Genomic DNA, 18,467 nt, shown 5'->3' with positions numbered 1-18,467 from the left:
TTCAACACATTCTGTGATTTCAAACCATTTACAAAGTACACTATCAAATAGTAGTACTTCTACATGAAATATGCCAGTATTTGTTTTGATAACATTTTGATGTGTATGTCTGTGTGTCTCTCTCAATATAACCACACTGCTGAGACCAGATACTGATACGTCTGAAAGTGTACAAATGCACTACTATAATTCAGTGGGAAGAATAACTTCAGAGAGTTTGGTGGCCATAAGATAAAATACATAACAGACCATTCTAAAGAATAAAATGCTCATCATTTAATGATTATTTTATATCAATGAGAAATGCTACAAAAACATTCAACCTTTTTGTTTTGTCAAACCAAACTTCTTGCATATAAACAGTAAAAAACCTTGCTAACCAACCCTTTCACAATGTACATTACTGGCCGTTAGATATAGCTGATCCTTGTCAGTAAATTTGCCTCCAAGTTAGAGAAGATACCACATCAGTTGTTTTGCCCCAACATACTATAAAACTCAAAAGTAGCTAATAAGACAACTGCCAAATCAGAGGGTTTCTAGCAATAAGAAAATATCGTAAACATATTTTAATTCCCAAAGAAAACAAAAATTAAACATTGTCAACATTCGTGTCCAAGTCCGAATTAGGTGTAAGGGGTCAAAACAAAGCTGGATTATCTATGAAGAATTAATTCCAAATACTCTCACACTCATTGATTGGGTCCTGCTGATTTGTCCGGGGTTGCTGACTGCTGAGGATCCTGTACAGACAGCACTGACAAATTACTGGTGGTAGAAATTACTGTTTGAGCTGCCACTGGCTTAGCCATCACTGGGAAACTGGAGAAGGCAGGACCTCTAACTGCATTCAAAACAGCGCCATCTGGGCTTACCAACAGTTTACCAGAGTTCAGGTTTGTTGACACACCAGATACAGCTGTCTGTGTTGGAACACTGCCCTGGACATGTGTAGAACCAGTTAAAACAACAGGCATTCTAAAAGTACCAGGCTGAACTGTTCTTGTTGGTTGACAGGATGCCCTTATAACTGTGTTAATGGATGGAGGCACAGTTGCTATGGGAGTCACTTGTCTATTACTGGCAGTACACCCTATTGGTGGTACTGTAGCAACAGGCAATGTCTGCATCCTGGAAACTGTGCTGCTCACCGACGGCACAGTGACCACTGGTAAAGCCTGGATTCTGGATATAATCTTCTTGGCTGGCTGCACAGCTGACACCAATGGTGCTTTTGTTGTTGTGTCTTTAAGTCCTAAAGAAAAGGGAGCTGGTGTGACTATGTTATGTGAATCTCCCTGTGACTGAGTAGATGCTACAGTAGTGTCTTTTACGTGGCTGTCCACACACTGCAAAGGTGTAATCGATGAGCCTGTCCCTTCTGTAGTTAACAAGGATGGAATTCTCACAACAGTTGTTAAGCCCTGTTGCCCTGATGACAGTGTAGCCCCTAATTGCTGTGTTACTTGTGTAAGCATTGTAGTACCACTGGATGACAAAGGTGCCCTGACAGTAGTCATCAACTGAGAGACAGCGATAGAAGGTCCAACTTTTGCCGTAGAAGGCACTGGCAGTCTAACTGCTCCATGTTGCAGCTGTGATACCATTCTAGGTGCTTGAATTCCTGACTGTACAGGTGCTGGTGTCCTTGGCACTGTTGAAACTACAGGCATGGGGCTGACCCCTGGAGTACCTCCACGGGGCACAGCTGGGCTAGTAATGAGCAACACATGACTGCCTGGTCCAAGACCTTGAGCAGGAACCACAAGGCGGGTGTTGTTGATGAGGATCTGAGTGCCAGGAGCAAGTGGAGCAGTGGTATTTATGACAATTTTTTCTTGCACAGTTGTAGCAGCAGAAGTGGGATTAATAGGCCTGACAATAGAAGTTGTAATAGGCAAAGGGGTAGACGTAGGCGTGCTTATGGCTTGTGTGGTGCTGCTTAAGGTCACTGGATGGGTGACCCTAAGTGGAGATGTAATTGTTGGTAGTCTGACTGGTGCAGGTCCTGTAGGAAGTGGTGCAGGAAACCGTGGCTTGTTGACTACCACACCCCTCATCAACATTGTGTCTCTGCTGATCAGATTTCCCAAGTATTGTGGAACAACATTCAGTGCGGAGCTTCCTACAGTTTGATGTGATCTGTTGCTGGAAGCCTCGGAGACACTAGACGACATTGATGAGGGTACACTTTGTTGTTGGGCAGCTGTCAGGAGGGAAGAAGAAGCCATATGTCCCGAGCTTAAAGTAGAAAATGTCATAATTTTGCCTTCAAAGGAAACACTTCCTTTGACTTGGTTACTGGAGTTCACAGACTGACTCCCACTGCTTGAGACTGGATTATTTCTCTGAACAAAAATGAGTCCACTAGAAGTTGCATGAACCTTAGAGACTGAAACAGGTGTGGTTTGTGTGGTTGTCTCAGGCAGTGTAACAGCTTTACTGTTCACATTCGCGGCAACTTCCAGTAGCTTTGAAGGTAACTCTGGAACACTAATACCCTCATGGACTATTTTATTTGCTTCACCAGGGGTACTGCTGCCAAATTTTAGTGAAGATGTAGTGGTCGATGGTGTAGTGGCAAGCCCAGAGCTCAAGGTTCCTTTAGGAACAGTAACAGTAGAATAAGTAGAGCCAGGTGCCTGACTAATGAACACTACCCTTGGTCCTGGAACTGTTAGAGTTGTGGGAGTGGTGATTTTTGAAGCTGCAGAAATATCTGAAGATGGTGAGACAACAAAAATTTTCTGAGAGTGGGCCTGGTCTGAAACCTTGTCTTGAGGTTGAGACCTTTTTGATGGAGGTTTTATGATATTTTTTGGTGGTGTTGTCAGGGTAACTCCTTGGCCAATCTTCACAGGTGAAATCTGTGCATTAACATTGTTTTGAGAGTTGGGAGATAACTGTGAGTTAGCACTAATCAATGTCTGAGCAGCTGTGGTTGGACTGTTTGCACCAGACACTACAGAGAAGGGAGAGTTATTGTGAGGATGGTTCAAGGCCAAAGAAATAGATGATCTGGCTACCATTGCTGCATTCCCCGGAATGGCACCTGTAGAAGGAGAATGGGGTACAGAAGTCAGCGAGGTACTTCTGCTTATCCGAGGCGTAGCAGCAGGTAGTGACTGGGCTGTAGTATTAGCAGAAACTGCTGTTGGATTGGATTTCGCAGTAGAAGATGACTTAGACACCAGAAAAGCTTGCAAGTGAGGAGGGATGGTAAAGACCGGGCTGGCTGGTAATGTTCCTGATGCACCCTGGTCTGATGTCTGAACTTTGACCACCCCAGTGTTGCCCCCTCTTGTGGTGACAAGGATGGACTGGGAGTCTCTGATGCACACTGTCTTCAGTTCTTGCTTGAGATCACATTGACTGGGATCAGTAGGGGTTGCACTGGGAGCAGGGGATCTATTTGGAGTCACATTTTGGTCAGTAGTCCCTTTGGCAACATGGGAACTTCCACTAAGTGGTATTACTTTACTCATACTAGGAGATACAACTGGAGACGGCGTACGCACAACACGTGTGTCTTTCAGAGGCGCTACCTGCTGGATGGGAATCTTTTCTGGTATAGTGAATGCAGAGCTGGATGGAGTTTTTGAAGTGGGGACAGTGATGACTCTGGTTCCCTGTGCAGCTGTCTTCTCCTCGAAAGACTTCTGAATGACCAGATTCTTTGGCAAGATAACAACCTGCTGCATTGTCTTATCCCCAGTTTTCTGGTCCAAAACAGGCTGCACTGCAAATTTCACTTGGCTGCCATCCTTTCTGAACAAACCCAAGCCTCCTGACATCTTGTAGACTAACTGGACGGGACTCTTTGGTGTGGATGTGGTTGCAGCTGTCTGTATCTGAGTGGTAATGGGCACTGTTAGTGGTGCTGGCTGACTGCTTGAAACGGATTTAATTTCATGTGTGGAAGTAGGCACTGTCTTGGTTTGCACTTGCAAAGCCTGGGCCATAGCTGCTGCCTGAGACTGACTTATTAAGGTCACTTTGTTCCCAACACTCTTGGCCAACAGAGCCTGGATTGGCTTACAGCGTCCATGAAAACCAGACACTGGTGTAGACACCCCTGGGGTCTTCTCTGAAACCTGTAAGGTCATTGTTTCAACATTTTGTTTCTTGCTTCCATCCTCTGAGTAGATTTCAGGAGTCAAGGAGTCCTCGCTTGACATTTTGTTTCTTTTGTTTGGGCTCAGGTCCTCACCCATGTTACCAATAAGACGACGCTTTGAACTCCGCGTTGAAGGCCCTGACTCATTGGATGTGATGAGGATTTCCAGACTGGCCCTAATGCCACTTCCTAATGGCTCGTTTTCAAGTAGATGTGGATACTCTGAGATGAGAAAAGTGAAACTAATATGTTCAACGTTTCACTCAAACCACACAGATTCATCACACAAGCAGGATATACTGAAAAGTATGTTGGTGCAGTACAAATACGATAACTCTCCACCAAACAAACTTGGAGCAAAGTTTTGAAAACGTAGAAATAAGACAAGAACAAAGAAAAGAAAGTAATCTGTTAATAGCTCCATCACAGACAAAAACAAAACATAGAATGCCGTCTACTAAGGACTCACCTGCCACACCAGGGTCCATATCAGAAGTTCCATTTTGTACCTCCTCCTCTTCTGTATCTCGAGATGCATCTGTGGAGCCCTCTTTACACATGCCACCTTCTAGTTCCTCAACCACCAACTCCTCTCTGACAAAATTGTCATACTCAGGATGTTTCTTGAAATCATCGTAGTCTTTCTTCAGTCGGGCTCTGAAATGAAAACAAAGTATGAATCTCAGATTTCTGCAATGCCCAATAGGAAAGGGCCTAAGTGAAACGTTACAACAAATCCTCTATGACTTTAACAATGTATTTCATGCACATTCACGCAAAACTACACTCAGAATACCTCTCGTCAGATTATATGAATTTGCACTGCAATTAAGGACACGTAACAATATCCCAAGTGAGACTTGTGAATACAGAAAACTTAGAAATTTTACTTTCGGGTCAAGTTCTAAAATTTAACATTACAAGCAAGACATGAAAATGCGGCAATAGGAGTAAACACCTCTACAAGGAGACAGTGGAAAAATAATGCAGTTTACCTGTTCCTTTGAAAGGCTTTAACCAGTTTTGGTTCCCATGGTGTTAACTCATTCAGCAGTCTTATAAGAGTGATATGAAGCTCTTTTACTGCCTCCCTCTTGTAATACCACCTTCCCTGAAATACATTACAAACACACATGTAAACAATGTATTGATAGCTCTTCAAAACTGTATTTATTCTTAATATACGTTAAAGGTAAATGTATATAGAATTAGTCTCTCAGGGTTCAAACTTTTATGGTAATACAGCATATGATTCAAAGTCTAAGGTTAAAAGCAAAGAGAGAACAGCACAGAAAAAGCATGATAAAACTGAGATTACAATAAAAATGAGATCTGTAGTTCAAGAAAACTCATGGTGTGTACACTGAAAAAGGGTACAACACCAAAATAACCTCTGCGGCAAGAAAATCACCATTATGTGAGGGCACGGGTATGTTGGAGAACCGACAATGTGAAAACACTGGGTTTTAAGATGACAAATTCTACATGAGACATGCAATTTTCAAAGCAATCATTTTATATAATGATTATATTCAGAATGTATTCTCATAAAATAGATCAGTGTCAGTGTATGTATGTGTTCCCTCTCTTACTAACAGATCTTTTTTTGGTGCTCTCCAGTTCATCCAGCTCATCCTCTGTTTTGCTGATCAGATCTCTTAGCTCCTCTAGACTGGAACAAACCAGCTGCATGATGGAAAAGAGCAATTCAGTAAAAGATAAAATGGAGAGATGATATGAGAAACAAAGTGAAAAGAGGCAGAGGTAAGGATGAAAAAGAGAGAGACGGGAGAGAAAGTAGAGAAAGGGGTCAAAGGTATTATCCTGATATGGCCATCCTGATATCCTGATGGCAAAGCTGAAAATTTGTTCTGCTCCAATATGCACCACTAAGCTACAGGAGAACAGACACAGAGTATTCTTAAATGATAACAGCTACATGCAGGCTGGATCCCATTAACACAAAATCAACATTTCTATTAAAAAATGCCATTCTATTTTCTCTGAGAGTACTGAATTCATTAAATACTCCCTTGCGGTGTAGTCTGATGACAACATTTGCATGTGGTATACAGTGATTAAAATATTGTCGCATGCCTATAAAATTACACATTAAAGCCAATAATGCTGTGTTGTATTGCTCTTAGTTGATCACTTTACAAGTAATTACCAGTTTGTTACAATGCATGAAACAGCATCAAGATGTTTCCCTTCTTCTAAAGTCACAAATTTCACAGTATACATTTATTAGGAACATGCTTCATTATTAGCAGCAACCTCAGGCCCACAAATAATTGAAATACACAACTGTAAAGTTTAATGGGTGAAAATCAGTTCTGAATGTCCTCAGTGCTATCAGATATTTATATTTTCCTCTAGCCAGCAAAGCTCTCTGTTTCTTCTTCTGATAACAAGCTTGTATAACATATAGTCGAATCAGTATAATAATAAACAAAAATAAAACAACAATAAAACAAAATGGTATAATAATAAATGAGCACAATTAGGGGATTAATGATAGCACAATACTTAAAAGCTCCGAGAATTATCAGTTACACAGCTGACACCTAGCATGACTTACTTTAAATGTTGGCTCCACTGGGAATTGAGGAGCGTCTTTCTCCTTCTTTACCACTTTGTCAGCGTCAACCTTTTTTCCTGCTTGAGAGAGGAAGAATGAATCTCATTTGTACCGCAGAAAACTGTTAAGTTCGTGAACGAATAATCACAACTGATAACCTGAATCTTACAGCAATCAAGGCAGGACATACCACCAGAATTGGGAATGAAAAAGCTGTTTTGCTCACCTAGCTTTCGTTTTTTCCTTTTGTCCTTTTTTTTGATAGTACAGGCAGCTTTGCGAAGGGTGCTTTTGGCTGCTTTGGCCTGACTCAGTTTCACAGAGCCCAGTTTACTCGGCCCACCCTTGACCCGGAGTTCCTTCCCTTTCTTTTTCTTCCTTTTCTTTTTTTTACTGCGCACTCGGCCTGCCTCCCCCTCCGTCGAGTTGGCGTTCCAAGGTAATCGGGTGGGTGATTTGGAGACCAGCTTTTTGGTACACTGGCAAGGGTGTGTCTCTAAATTTTGCTCAGACCTTATATGACAGTCAGAACAGGGATCCTGCTCACTTCCAAGTGATCCATCCACCTGAGTGCAGTCCTCTTCAGGTCTACTAGAAGATTTCATATCTCCCCTGCCCCAAGAGTTGGCAGGAGACTTTCCTCTGTAGCAGTTTTCTCCTACTCTCAGGCAAGGCTCTGTATCAGAGGACTCTTCTCCCTCCTCTTTTTTGAATTGAATGTGCTCTCCCTCCACCAGCTCCTCTTTAACTCTTTTAGGGCTCTCTGGATCATTTTTACAATGAAAAATAAAATTACTTTGTCTTTTCTGATCAGGTTCATTTTCTCCGTTCAAGTCCCCCATGTCTTGTAAGGAGTCCTCTGTCCCTCTCCAGACCTCAGAGTCCCTGCTGCTGGAACCACCATTCTCAACCTTCACCCAATCAACAGGGTGATCCATACCTGGTTTGTCCTCATGTCTGTCACTCGTTTCCACGGAAACTTCTGGCCCCTCGGCGGTAGAATCTCGCTCTAATTTTTTTACTAGTACTGCAGGCAAGGGAAATTCTGGCTCCATGCAAGGACTCTGGCAGTAAATCCGCAAATCAGCACCGCAGAAATGTGGGAAGTGTATATATGCATTCTCCTGCCCATCATAGCCCAGGATGGACTCGCGGCACTCGTGGATAGGTTGGCCCAACACAGCATCCTGCACGTCCTTCTGAGTCTCGTAAACATTGTCACAGAGGCCCTTGAGCAGCCACACGCGCTGACTGAAAGGCAGCAAGTGGAAAGCTCTCTCCTCCAGGGGACTTGTCTCTCCAAGAGTACAGAAAAAGCGCTGGCAAAGGCCCAGCTGCTCTGCCCGTGACCCCTGGTCATCTGCCCTGCCGACTGTTTGATACCAGCCTCCCACCCGCCGCCTCAGCTCTGCCTCCCACCGCCGATAAGGCAGTGCTGGGCGTCGGTGCAGTGTGGCCCGTCTGTGGGGCTGACACAGGAGTGAGGTCATGACCTTGGCGAGGAAGGAGCTGCAGCGCGGCATCAGTAAGCAGCGCTCCAGCTCAAAGAAGACAATCTCAGGGAGGTTCAGGGCCTTCTGTGCCAAGCACAAGAAGTGCCCGATGGCAGGTAGCTCCCACATCGTCTCCACTGGCCAAGGGTCTGCCTGAGACAGCAAGGCACGCTCCCACTCTTCGACCTCTTTGGCCGACGCCTCCTCAGCCTCCTTCTTCTCCAGCTCCCGCTGCCTAAAGGTCAGGGATCACAGTTTTGTAACGCAAATAATGAGCTACGCACATAAAATTCTCAAGATGTGTGGAGAGCATGCGGTGAAATGTAAACAACAGAGGTATGTTAAATGGCCAATTATCAATTTAAAAATCTGAAATACAGGCTAAACGGAACTGCCTGGAAAGGAGGCCTGGAGGACAGCATGAGTGTTTACCTCTTCTCCTCTTTGGCTCTCTGCTGTTCCTCCAGCCTAAGGGCTTGTACCATAATGGACTCGCTGCCACCCACTGTGATGGCAGCCAGATTCCGTGGCACAGACCTCCTTCTGGTTGAAGTGCCCCCTGTGCCCTTCTCATCCTCTGCCCCAAAGCGACCTTTAGAGGTCACAGCCAGAGTGGTCTTCTCTCTAAGAGTCCTAGCCAAAACAGTTCAGATGACAGTAAAACTCTATCTGTGATCCAAATCACATTCACACATAACTTCACCATGAATGTTCTTACAGCAAGTCTCAGTAGCAAGGCCTCTACCCTCTAATTTCAAAAACAGAAAGTCTCATTTTAAATACATTATGGAGAATTAAACATAATTAATTTTGATGTTTTAATGAACTCTATTCTATTTATGACCAACTTCATACCAGTTTGCCTACCTTGACAGCAATGTAAGTTTCTGCTCTAGGATGATCTCCAACTTCTGAGCTTGCTTAGAAATCCAGTGATCAACCCCATGAAATCTGTAACAGTTCTCCAGCATTAACCTGAAGTCAGCCACAAACTCTGTGATGGTTTCATATTCACGCTTTGCAAACTTCTCCTCTATCCTCTTGAAACATATTGAATTTGCAACAGGTTCTCCATCTCTGATGTCCCCTGGACCAATAGGAAGCCAAAAAGGGGCAATTAAAGCTTTGTGCTTCTCCAAAAGAAAACTGTGGAATATTCTAAAGGCTTGCCGCACTTCCGGTGTGAGGTCCTCATCATCGTCGACTGCACTAGATGGGTAAACTTCAGGTAAAGACTGACTATCCTCAGAAATTTCCGTCACGCCATCTGTCATGTCCACATCGTTTTTGTCACAGTAAGAAATAACACTGTCCAGTTCTCCTGAAGTGCCATTGCACAGGTCTTCTGTAACTTCAATACATTCAGTGTCTGTGTACTTTGATCCTGATTGTGATATAAGAATGCTCCCCTGGGAGCCTGCATCCAGTTCATCTTGATGGTGGGAATTCTGGAAGTATAATAGTCTCTGTCCCTCTCTGCCCTCTGTCATGTCCTTGAGACCCACGGCGTTGTGCATCACAACTTCGGATATGCAACAGGGTTCATTCCTGCAAGGGTCGCCTTGCACCTTCATGCTGGAGGCAGCTAGTCTTAGGGGAGGTTGAAGTCATTTAGGCTATGTCGTATTTGAGCTGGTAAATCAGCAACCTGGTCCGGGTGATGGATCCCGCAATCACCGTCACTATTAAAAACCGCATTTGTTACTATAGAGCCATCGCTGTTCCTGAGACTGAATGTTTTGAAATGTCTCTGACAACACGTGTGACGTGAGTGAAACAAGTTCCAGCTTGAGAAGTGGCTGCTTCGCTAACTAAAGTTAGCTTTAAATGTTACGGGGCTGATGGTACTATAAGCACTCCAACTGCAATGGAATCCAAATGAAATTTCGGTCTAATTCGTATTTTCACCATTAGCTGAGTGCACTGTCGAGCTAAGCAAAAGTGCTGACAACCTGAATAAGACCCCAGCCTTGAATAAAGTGTTAGCTAATTAGCTAGCTAGCTAGCTAAAAGTCGCTAAGTAGCTATCCACCAGCTTAAACGTCAGTCTTTCACATCTAGATATTCTGCTCACTAATCAGGATTGTTGTGTGACATATGTTGCCATAAAAACTCTTGGATCTGGACTTGCTAGGGTCACATTTCCTTGCATCCTACAGTCCTGTAATTCTGAAAAGGCCGTTGAGCATACCTCCAAGATCGGCGGTGTCAGTTTGCCTCCTAGACCCACGCCAGAGCGTCTGAGACGGATAACTGCTGCAGCTTTGCCTGCTTATTAGTGGAGCCCATTGTTTCCATTCCGAGGCCTGCGCTAAAGCTTCTCCTGACACTCGAAAAATACTCCAGCGTTGCAGCTATCTGTGTACAAAAAGTTGAGCTGGTTTTGTAACTTAGCTGCGAACGGACAGCCTGTATTTCAGCATGACGAACCCAAACACCGGTTAACATTAGCAAGCTCTGAGAAATCCGAAGTCAATTTAATTGGCTAACACTGGCTAACACATAGGCTATGTTGGCTAATTTACTTTTCTAAAACATTCTGCAAAAGTTGACAGCGCTAAAGAAAATAAAAACAAAAAACGTATTTAAACAACTAAATGTGTACGGCTAATCAAAAGACATTAGATTTCTCAGTTAAGGCCAGCTGTTCATAGCACCAGTTTGGAGAACATCAGAGGGATCCTACTATGCTAGCTGGCTTGTAAAATTAGCTGGATGTCTCTAACCAGCTCCTCTAACGTAACTTCAGACTCCCAAGTGTGACACTACACGTCATTTCTGTGACATTATACGTAGTTTCTGTCAATTTTTCCAGTTCATTTTTTCATGTCTGACATACGATCGGTACTTTAGTTACGTTGTCATTAACATTAAAAAAATCTTTGGTTATAATAGTAGTAATATCATATTCGAACTATCTGTAAAATTGAACTCACCCAAATGTATCGAAGAAGAATTATTTAGTTCTCAAGTTTTGCCTTGAGGATGGTGACCACACTGATTTGCATATCAATCTACATTATTACAATGATATGTTCAGTTTTCCAAACTGTAACATGGTACCCGATTTGCTATGAGGACAAACCCAGAGGAATTTTTTTTTACCAAATAGAACAGTAAATATTCCTATTCCTGAGACTTTCTTATGAAAGTGTTGAAATTTTAGATCATGCAATGAAGTTCTTTAATAGATACTTAAAATGGATGATGAATTCATATATATTCTACTGCAGACATTTTTTTTAAATACTGTGGTTTGAAATGCTCTCTACAAGAGGGAACTGTTTGGAATTTGTACTTACTGTGCACACTTATGATGGAGTGTGGGATGGGGAAAAAAGCCCAAACTTTCACCTTGCATCACCTCTCTCTGTTGTTCTGCTCTAAGGTTTTCCACTGATGCTGGAAACCTACGTCTGACATTGTCTGAGTGACGCTTACCATATCTGAAACTATATCAAAAGACGTCTTTTTCCGAAGTTTTACAGTTGAACTAAAGGTGCAGTAACATGCCCTAGGTTATATAAGCCTTTGAAGGCAAGGTTATGCAAACCAAAAGAGGAATGGATAAAAGGAGGAATGAATGTAAATTATACCTTTTGTAAAATACTAATTTAGAAAGGACCAGTGTCCTGAGTGAAAGAAGAATCATGTGAGGGAGATGATGCTGATGTTCAGTTTGACTGACAGCCTCTGAAACTGTTTCTCTACTTTTTGAGATTCTGAGATAGTCTTGCCCGCCCCCACATCTGCTTCTAGCCCAGCAACGCTGGCAACATCTCTGTGGCAATGCTGATATTTGTGTGGAATGCATAGTTAGTACTTTAAACAGCATGATGGAAAACAGACATGGTCTTTAGAAAACTCTTCTTTTGCAGATGTGATTGTGTACTTTCTTTTACTTCTAGAACAAAGAGCATAACTTATTTCTGCACAGTCAAATATTAAAAGGTAAGAGTCTGTATCCGGCTGAAGTGACCCCACTGTGGTGATCAGAATGGCCAAAGTGAATGAATGGCCTGTCTTGACACTGCAATGTGGGCTTAGTTATATAACAAACCAAGGCATAGACAGTGTAATATGTTTCTTCACCACCAGAGGGCTCCTCAAACCATGTTTTCAGGGAGACTCAATTATGGACAAGGACACATGGAAATGGGTTCGCAAACAGAGCTTCAATCTCTAAGATAATGAGCCATTACATTCGGTATAAGGAATGGGATCAAGCTCAGTGGCTGTGTTCAGTAGGATAAGATATAGCCCTGATTTCAAAACGACCTCCCTTGCTATTTTATTTATTTTGCCTGGGCTGGTACATACAAAGCAAGTGCCTTACACGCTTCCGACACAGCACAATTTACCCCTTTTCATGGCAGTCTTCGTTTCCGTAGTAACCAGGCCAGAACAGAGCCCCTGACTCTACACTAATCAACCCAACTGTGTGAGCAGATATTCAGAATATGCATGAGTAATACTATTACTGTCCCCATTTTCCTTACACCTTTGCTATGCCCTGCAACTGAATTAAGAGAACAAAACATTGAAGACTGATGTGACAGAGGAGACAACAGATCCCTAAATGTGAGCCAAAATCATGCTCAGAATCATTTAACATAATGGGAGCTTTAACGGTGCTGTCTTTAAGAATTCTAGAATGTCTTATCTTTCCATTAGTATTCTCAGAAATAGTACAAACCTCCCCCCTTACAAGAATCAGAGCAATCTGACCATAAATAAAGTATTAAGATGCACAGATTAATCTCCCTCCATTTGGCTCCAGTTCAGTTTTGGGACACACCCAGTGCTTAACCCTCTAGTCATCTCAGCTCAGCGGCCCTGCTGATCCCAGACCTCCCTCATGAAAGAAACTGGAATTTGCAATTCTAAACTGACTCTTTGAATGTCCTGTATTATGAAACATAACCTTACAGCTAACCGCCATATTGAAATAATGTTTAGATCTGGGAAAAGAGTTATTACTGCATTAAATGATATGAAGTGAACTGAAATCTGTGATAAGGGTTTAAGTAGATGTGAGAGTAGTTTTTGGTTACACCCACGCTGCACATATGCAAAATTCAGAGAGACATCTTTTGAGAAAGCCTTATCATACAAATAATCAAGCTTCTCGTCTGGAATCAAAATATTTAATAGGTACATATCAAGTATTATACCATGTATAAAATTTCCAATCACAATGTGAAGCCATGTAACTGCTTAGGTCAACAATGCAGCAGGTAACATATGCCACATAAAAAGAGCTAATGATTAAAATAGGCAACTAATGGATAGAAAAAATGGCATACTCGGGATTATTGGAAATTAGACAGAATTTTTGTCCTCTTCTCAAAATTTCTTTTCCTCATTAAGTGCAATAAAAAACATAGAACACAACACTAATGCAAAAGCGAAGCGGCCACATGACTTTAGAACTGTGTAAGAGCTGTAGTTAACATTGGAACTGTAGGGAACAAGATAGAGGAGAGCAAAGCCAAGCTCACAGAGAAAGGCAGAACCATTAGCTCTGCCCAGCAGCACGGAGAAATGAAAAGTCTATCTCTCAAAAACAGATGAGACAGGAATAGGAAAGGTGACACATCACAGTTTGCTTCAGAGATGATATAATCATTTAAACATTTGCGTCTGCAATTTTTTTTCAAACAAACAAACAAACGAACAAACAAAAAAATCATTAAAACTTTGAAAGAAGACAGGAAAAATCACCACAAAAAGAAAAGACAGACACACAAACAAACAAGCAAACAAACAAACAAACAAGGGCGTCAAACATGGAGTGAGGCACAGGCTCTCTCCTTCAAAGAAGCAGTTTGGATTTGAACTTGGATGGATGGCCAGTAATGAGGACACGAAAAGACGGTATGATAAACAGACCCTTGTTTGGATTTCACCGGTCTCTGGGGTCTAGGATGTGCAGAAATGTGCTCTCCTGGACAGTTAGTAGCAGCGTAGCAGCTTTATTCCATCCCATAAGAGTGTGAGGGGAAGGAGAGCAGCGTGATGTCATAGAGTACGCCAAGGAACATTACATGCTGGTCAAAACAATGCTAAAAGACTGGTGCATGCTTTGGCCTCCAGTACAGATATGACTTCCTCAAGATCTTATTATGTCTTTCACTTCAGTTATTATGTTCCTAGGTTCATCCTCAAATGAGCAACGGATAGAAAATGGCTCTTTATTGACTTCTCTTCTCCTGGACAGATAAAAGTTGATCCAGGGTGCTTATTAAACAGGCAGGGCCAGGAAGAGTGGGTCTGGGTAGACAGCAGAGTCCTAAATGCGTTCTGATATTTTGATGAGGTCCATAGGGGAGTCTGAATGATGGCTTAGTTCATGATGAAAACTGTCCAGACCAATTAGGTGTATTCCTGTTAGGCTGGGTGCTGCAGGATGGTTACATGTATGAGTGTGTTTGTTTGTGTCTGTGTGTGAATCTGCACAATGCTGTTATGTGCGGTCATTTTCATTTGGGTTGGAATTGCGTGTGTGAGTTAGTGCTGTAGTGAAAATGTAGGTGCATATGTATGTGTGTGCTGTGTAGGGACTCGTCCATATGTCTGCTTCAGGAGAGGCCGACTCATCGACCTTTGCTGTAACCAGGAAAGAACTGGTCCAGCAGTTGCTGTAATGTCTTATTTAGGACCATGACGTAATCTTTACCCAGGTCATGACGACAGGCTGGGCAGGTGTACACTTCTGCACGAAATGACCTCTGCAGGCAGGTCTGTGGTCAGAGAGAAAACGGACAACAATGTAAATGGCAGATCTGAGATCAGACATAGAATACAATAATACAAAGGCAAAGACAAAGCACAGGTCTGAGGTGAAGTAAAAAAAAAAGAAAAAGTTGGGGGGGGGGGGGGCAAAAAAACAAAACAAAACAAAACAAAAGAACCAAATACCAAAAACCCTAAGCACACAAATGGCAGAAAAGGTCAATTTCAGTAAAATACTACAACCTGGCGAGATCAGCTTCAGTTTTAAAGGCATAAACCTGAACCACAGAGTTGAGCATTATGTGAAACTACATATGACCAATATGACCAGTCCAAACAGTGTGAATATCACTGATAGACAGGTGATCGATTTGGGTGAATAAACACATAATTAAATAATAATAAATGCTTAATTACACATTTCTGTATTGATGTTCTCATGTCACATGCCGGTTCTAATAACTTTGCTTCTTTTTCTTGGAATTAATTAATACAGAACATTAAAAAAAATCAAGTAACCTAATAATATTGCATTTGTGTTTTCCAAATAAGTAACACTTTACTTTCATCTTACTGTGTGTGATGTGCATCCTTGACCCAGTGTCATGCTGTAATTCATATAAATGGTTTATCTTCATTTCACTTTACTGCTTAGAAAATAAGGTCAACGGCAGCAGAAGAGGCAAGGGCACACTCTCAACAGAATGCTTAATGTGCACTGCTTATCTGACTGCCTCTAGTTTCTCTACATAGCTGTTTTCTAATCAGACACTCAAAGAAGACACATCAGTGTGGCCTATCAATTTGAAATTAACTGAAATTAAACAGCAGTCCAAATAAAGCGTTAAATTAGACAGAGGAGAGTTAAATAGAACCAGTAACTTTGATAACAGTTAAGCACTTCTATCGGACAACATTTAGACTTATGCTAAGACTTACACTTAGACTAACTTACTTAGACAAACTTAACAAACTTATTTAAGCAATGCCCCCAGCCCTGTTGCTGCTATAATTAGCTACAGTAAAGTGAAAAAGGCATTGATCACGAACAGCTTAATTGTTGTTGATGATATCAAACATAGTCATGGTTCTCTGCCCACCAGTTGAGCAAATTCAAAACGGCTACACAATGGGTTAACATACAATTTCAAGTTGATGTTTTTCCCTTGAATTATCACCTGTGTGCACATAACGTACGTAAACACACATGCATTGTGTTTACTTACTTACAAATGTACACTCATGCGCATATACAGATGAGCAGACAGATGCGTGCATGCACACGCACATGCACACACACACACACACACACACACACACACACACGCACAGATACCTTGCAAACATTGTGCAGACACACTGTAGTGATGGGCTGGTAAGCTAGCTCCTGGCAGCAGACGCACATAAAGATCTGTTCCACTTTCCTCAGGAAGTTCTGTAGAAGGAAGAAGAATTAAGGAAATGAGGGGTTAGTGTCACCATAGAAACTACTTTTTTCCAGTAAATCTGCGTTGAAATAAAACACATACACTTGCATTTAAACTGTATTATAGATTGCTACAGCAGTGCTGCATGACTTTACAATGAAATATCATTATTAAAGTGGCATGTCTTTGTCATGCAAATTCACTTGGTTCATTGTACAAGGTATTATCATGTATTATGATTTTAAAATTTGTTTTCAGTGCAACGCTACAACTCAAAACACTTCAAGACAGCTGTTCTTTTTAAAGCATAATCAATGTCAAACTATTAATTACTTAAATTAATGAATTAAATTCGATTCAATTCTTGAAATAAATTAAAGGGTTTTTTTGGCTTTACAAGGTTCAGGTGAGAATGGACTGGTCTGGTTACATTTGCCATAATCCATCAGAAAGTCAGTTCTGGAGGTGGTTTCAGGCAGTCCACAGTCAACAGATTTGCTGAGTGCTTTAAAATAAATAGACTGGGGTTTCTAATGATGAGTTTCTGTGCTTCACCATAAATCTAGGAGTAACTTGACCCGCTGTGCTGAAGCACTTGGGTCGTGGGGCCTCGGCCGTGGTTAGCTGAAACGTCGGGCTGTATTTCTACCTTGTAATGCTTAAGCTGAACTTTTCTTGATGTATTTAATCAAGTCTTGATTGCATTTTGTCTGTGCTATCATATACAACTGCATACAAACACTCTTCTGTGTATGCAGGCTGGACTGGGAGCCTCTGCAGTGCCGGAGTTGTATAAAGCATAAATAAGGTTAAAGAACGGAGGAGTACCGGTCCCTCCACCAGGGCCCCCAATGCCTCGTCCCACAGTTTTTTATTCAGCTCATCATCCTGTATGAGAGCGCGCTGTTGATCAGAGAGATGAAATGCTTCCACATCCTTCTGTCTCTTTGCTTTGGGTTCCTCCTCTTCAACACGTGCATCTGAAAGGCACACAAGCACACACACACAGACAAACTCAGATACACAAACACATCACGAAACATAAACACAAACACAAACAGGTGAACGCACGTGAAAAGTAAATAAACGACTTAGACATACATTCTCAGACGTGGAGACACAGATGCTGACGAATGTGTACAAATGCTCTAACAGCTGCTTTAAAAAAAAAACAAAACAAAAAAAAAAAACCCACCCACACAGACAAACACACATGATACTTGTTGTGGAGAGGAACTCTTTCTCTCTCTGTTCTTTGACTGCTCTTCTCCATGTTATAAAGAGCAGTTATGACAGGCTGGAGAAGTCAGATGAGACAAGAACAAACAGTACAGTAACCAGAAGCCCTAATCTATACTAACACCGCAGTTTTACCAGAAACTCACTGTACCCAAAAACTAACGCCAAGCAAATTTGTTTCAATAGTAACAGGGGATAAATGTAACTAAGTAGTTACTGCTGTATATAAGAATCCTTTGCTTTTTTTGACCTCTCATTTCAGAGACCGGTTACAGGTCATGAGCTATGACTCTGTTTATGCAGCCCCTTAGGTTGATAAACTCTGACCTCTTAGACCTTTTGTATCCTGACCTGGGTCTTTGGGGGTTTTTTGACCCCCATTGCTCTGTGGCCCTCCATCAGCTTTTGTTTCAGACTGCACTTCCGCTTCTTCTTTCACTCTCTTTGCCGGCCTTGTAGATTTTGGTCGCCCCCTCCCAGCATGCCTCTTGCCTCGTGGGGAGCCCCCGCCCCCTCCTCTCACACTGGCCTCCTTCTTGGTCTTGTTGGCCATGGCCTCCAGATAGCCTGGGGGATACTGTATGGAAAAGAGATCTTTGCTCAGTGTGTCTGTGCTCATTTTCCTCTCTGCCTTTTTTTAATGCCAACTGATTCAGTAATTGTATTCAATATTCTGTTTGAGTGTAGTCCTCACACAATATTTTTTCCTTTTTTTAAAAAATATTTTTTTTTATATTTTTCCAGATCTCAGAAAGAGGTTTGAAACAAAAAGTGAAGAAAATAATTTACAACAACTAGTTTCGGTGATAAACAGTGCCCTAGTTAAGCTCTGCGCTTGTTAACACTCGTCTTTTGAACCTGTTGTAAAGTTTTCA

At 42.0% G+C, this 18,467-nt stretch overlaps 2 protein-coding genes across 2 annotated transcripts in view; both read right to left on the bottom strand.

Annotated features, from left to right (window-relative positions):
* Nucleotides 1-692: 692 nt before the first annotated feature.
* brd10 (bromodomain containing 10) lies at nt 693-9,765 on the bottom strand. The gene is made up of 11 exons (XM_030767945.1): nt 9,059-9,765; nt 8,624-8,824; nt 6,925-8,426; nt 6,699-6,775; nt 5,714-5,803; nt 5,113-5,228; nt 4,587-4,774; nt 1,694-4,339; nt 1,467-1,523; nt 1,152-1,255; nt 693-941 (listed from the first exon to the last, which is right to left on the bottom strand). Exons 1-11 carry the CDS (start codon nt 9,763-9,765, stop codon nt 693-695), a joined length of 5,937 nt encoding a protein of 1,978 aa, XP_030623805.1.
* Nucleotides 9,766-13,947: 4,182 nt separating this feature from the next.
* The window catches only part of uhrf2 (ubiquitin like with PHD and ring finger domains 2), a 38,495-nt gene continuing 33,975 nt past the window's right edge, over nt 13,948-18,467 (bottom strand). The window contains exons 13-16 of the mRNA XM_030769663.1: nt 17,944-18,169; nt 17,182-17,333; nt 16,263-16,361; nt 13,948-14,934 (exon numbers count right to left, since the gene is read on the bottom strand). Coding sequence (XP_030625523.1) covers nt 14,788-14,934; nt 16,263-16,361; nt 17,182-17,333; nt 17,944-18,169 — 624 coding nt within the window. The 3' untranslated portion in view covers nt 13,948-14,787. The remainder of the gene's footprint in view (nt 14,935-16,262; nt 16,362-17,181; nt 17,334-17,943; nt 18,170-18,467) is intronic.

This window comes from Chanos chanos, chromosome 3 (genome assembly GCF_902362185.1).
Source record: "Chanos chanos chromosome 3, fChaCha1.1, whole genome shotgun sequence".
Taxonomy (NCBI): Eukaryota; Metazoa; Chordata; class Actinopteri; order Gonorynchiformes; family Chanidae; genus Chanos; species Chanos chanos.
The sequence above is the reverse complement of the archived record's forward strand: the minus strand, read 5'-3'. Positions and strand labels throughout refer to the sequence as shown.

What these genes read in the sequence shown, in the direction of transcription:
- brd10 (XM_030767945.1), bottom strand. Translation starts at nt 9,765, where the DNA reads ATGAAGGTGCAAGGCGACCCTTGCAGGAATGAACCCTGTTGCATATCC. An exon ending in AAGGAAAAAACGAAAGCTAG is followed by an intron (nt 6,776 to 6,924) that starts GTGAGCAAAACA and finishes TCTCTCAAGCAG; the next exon opens with GAAAAAAGGTTGACGCTGAC. An exon ending in CAGTGGTCACTGTGCCGTCG is followed by an intron (nt 942 to 1,151) that starts GTGAGCAGCACA and finishes ACACATGTCCAG; the next exon opens with GGCAGTGTTCCAACACAGAC.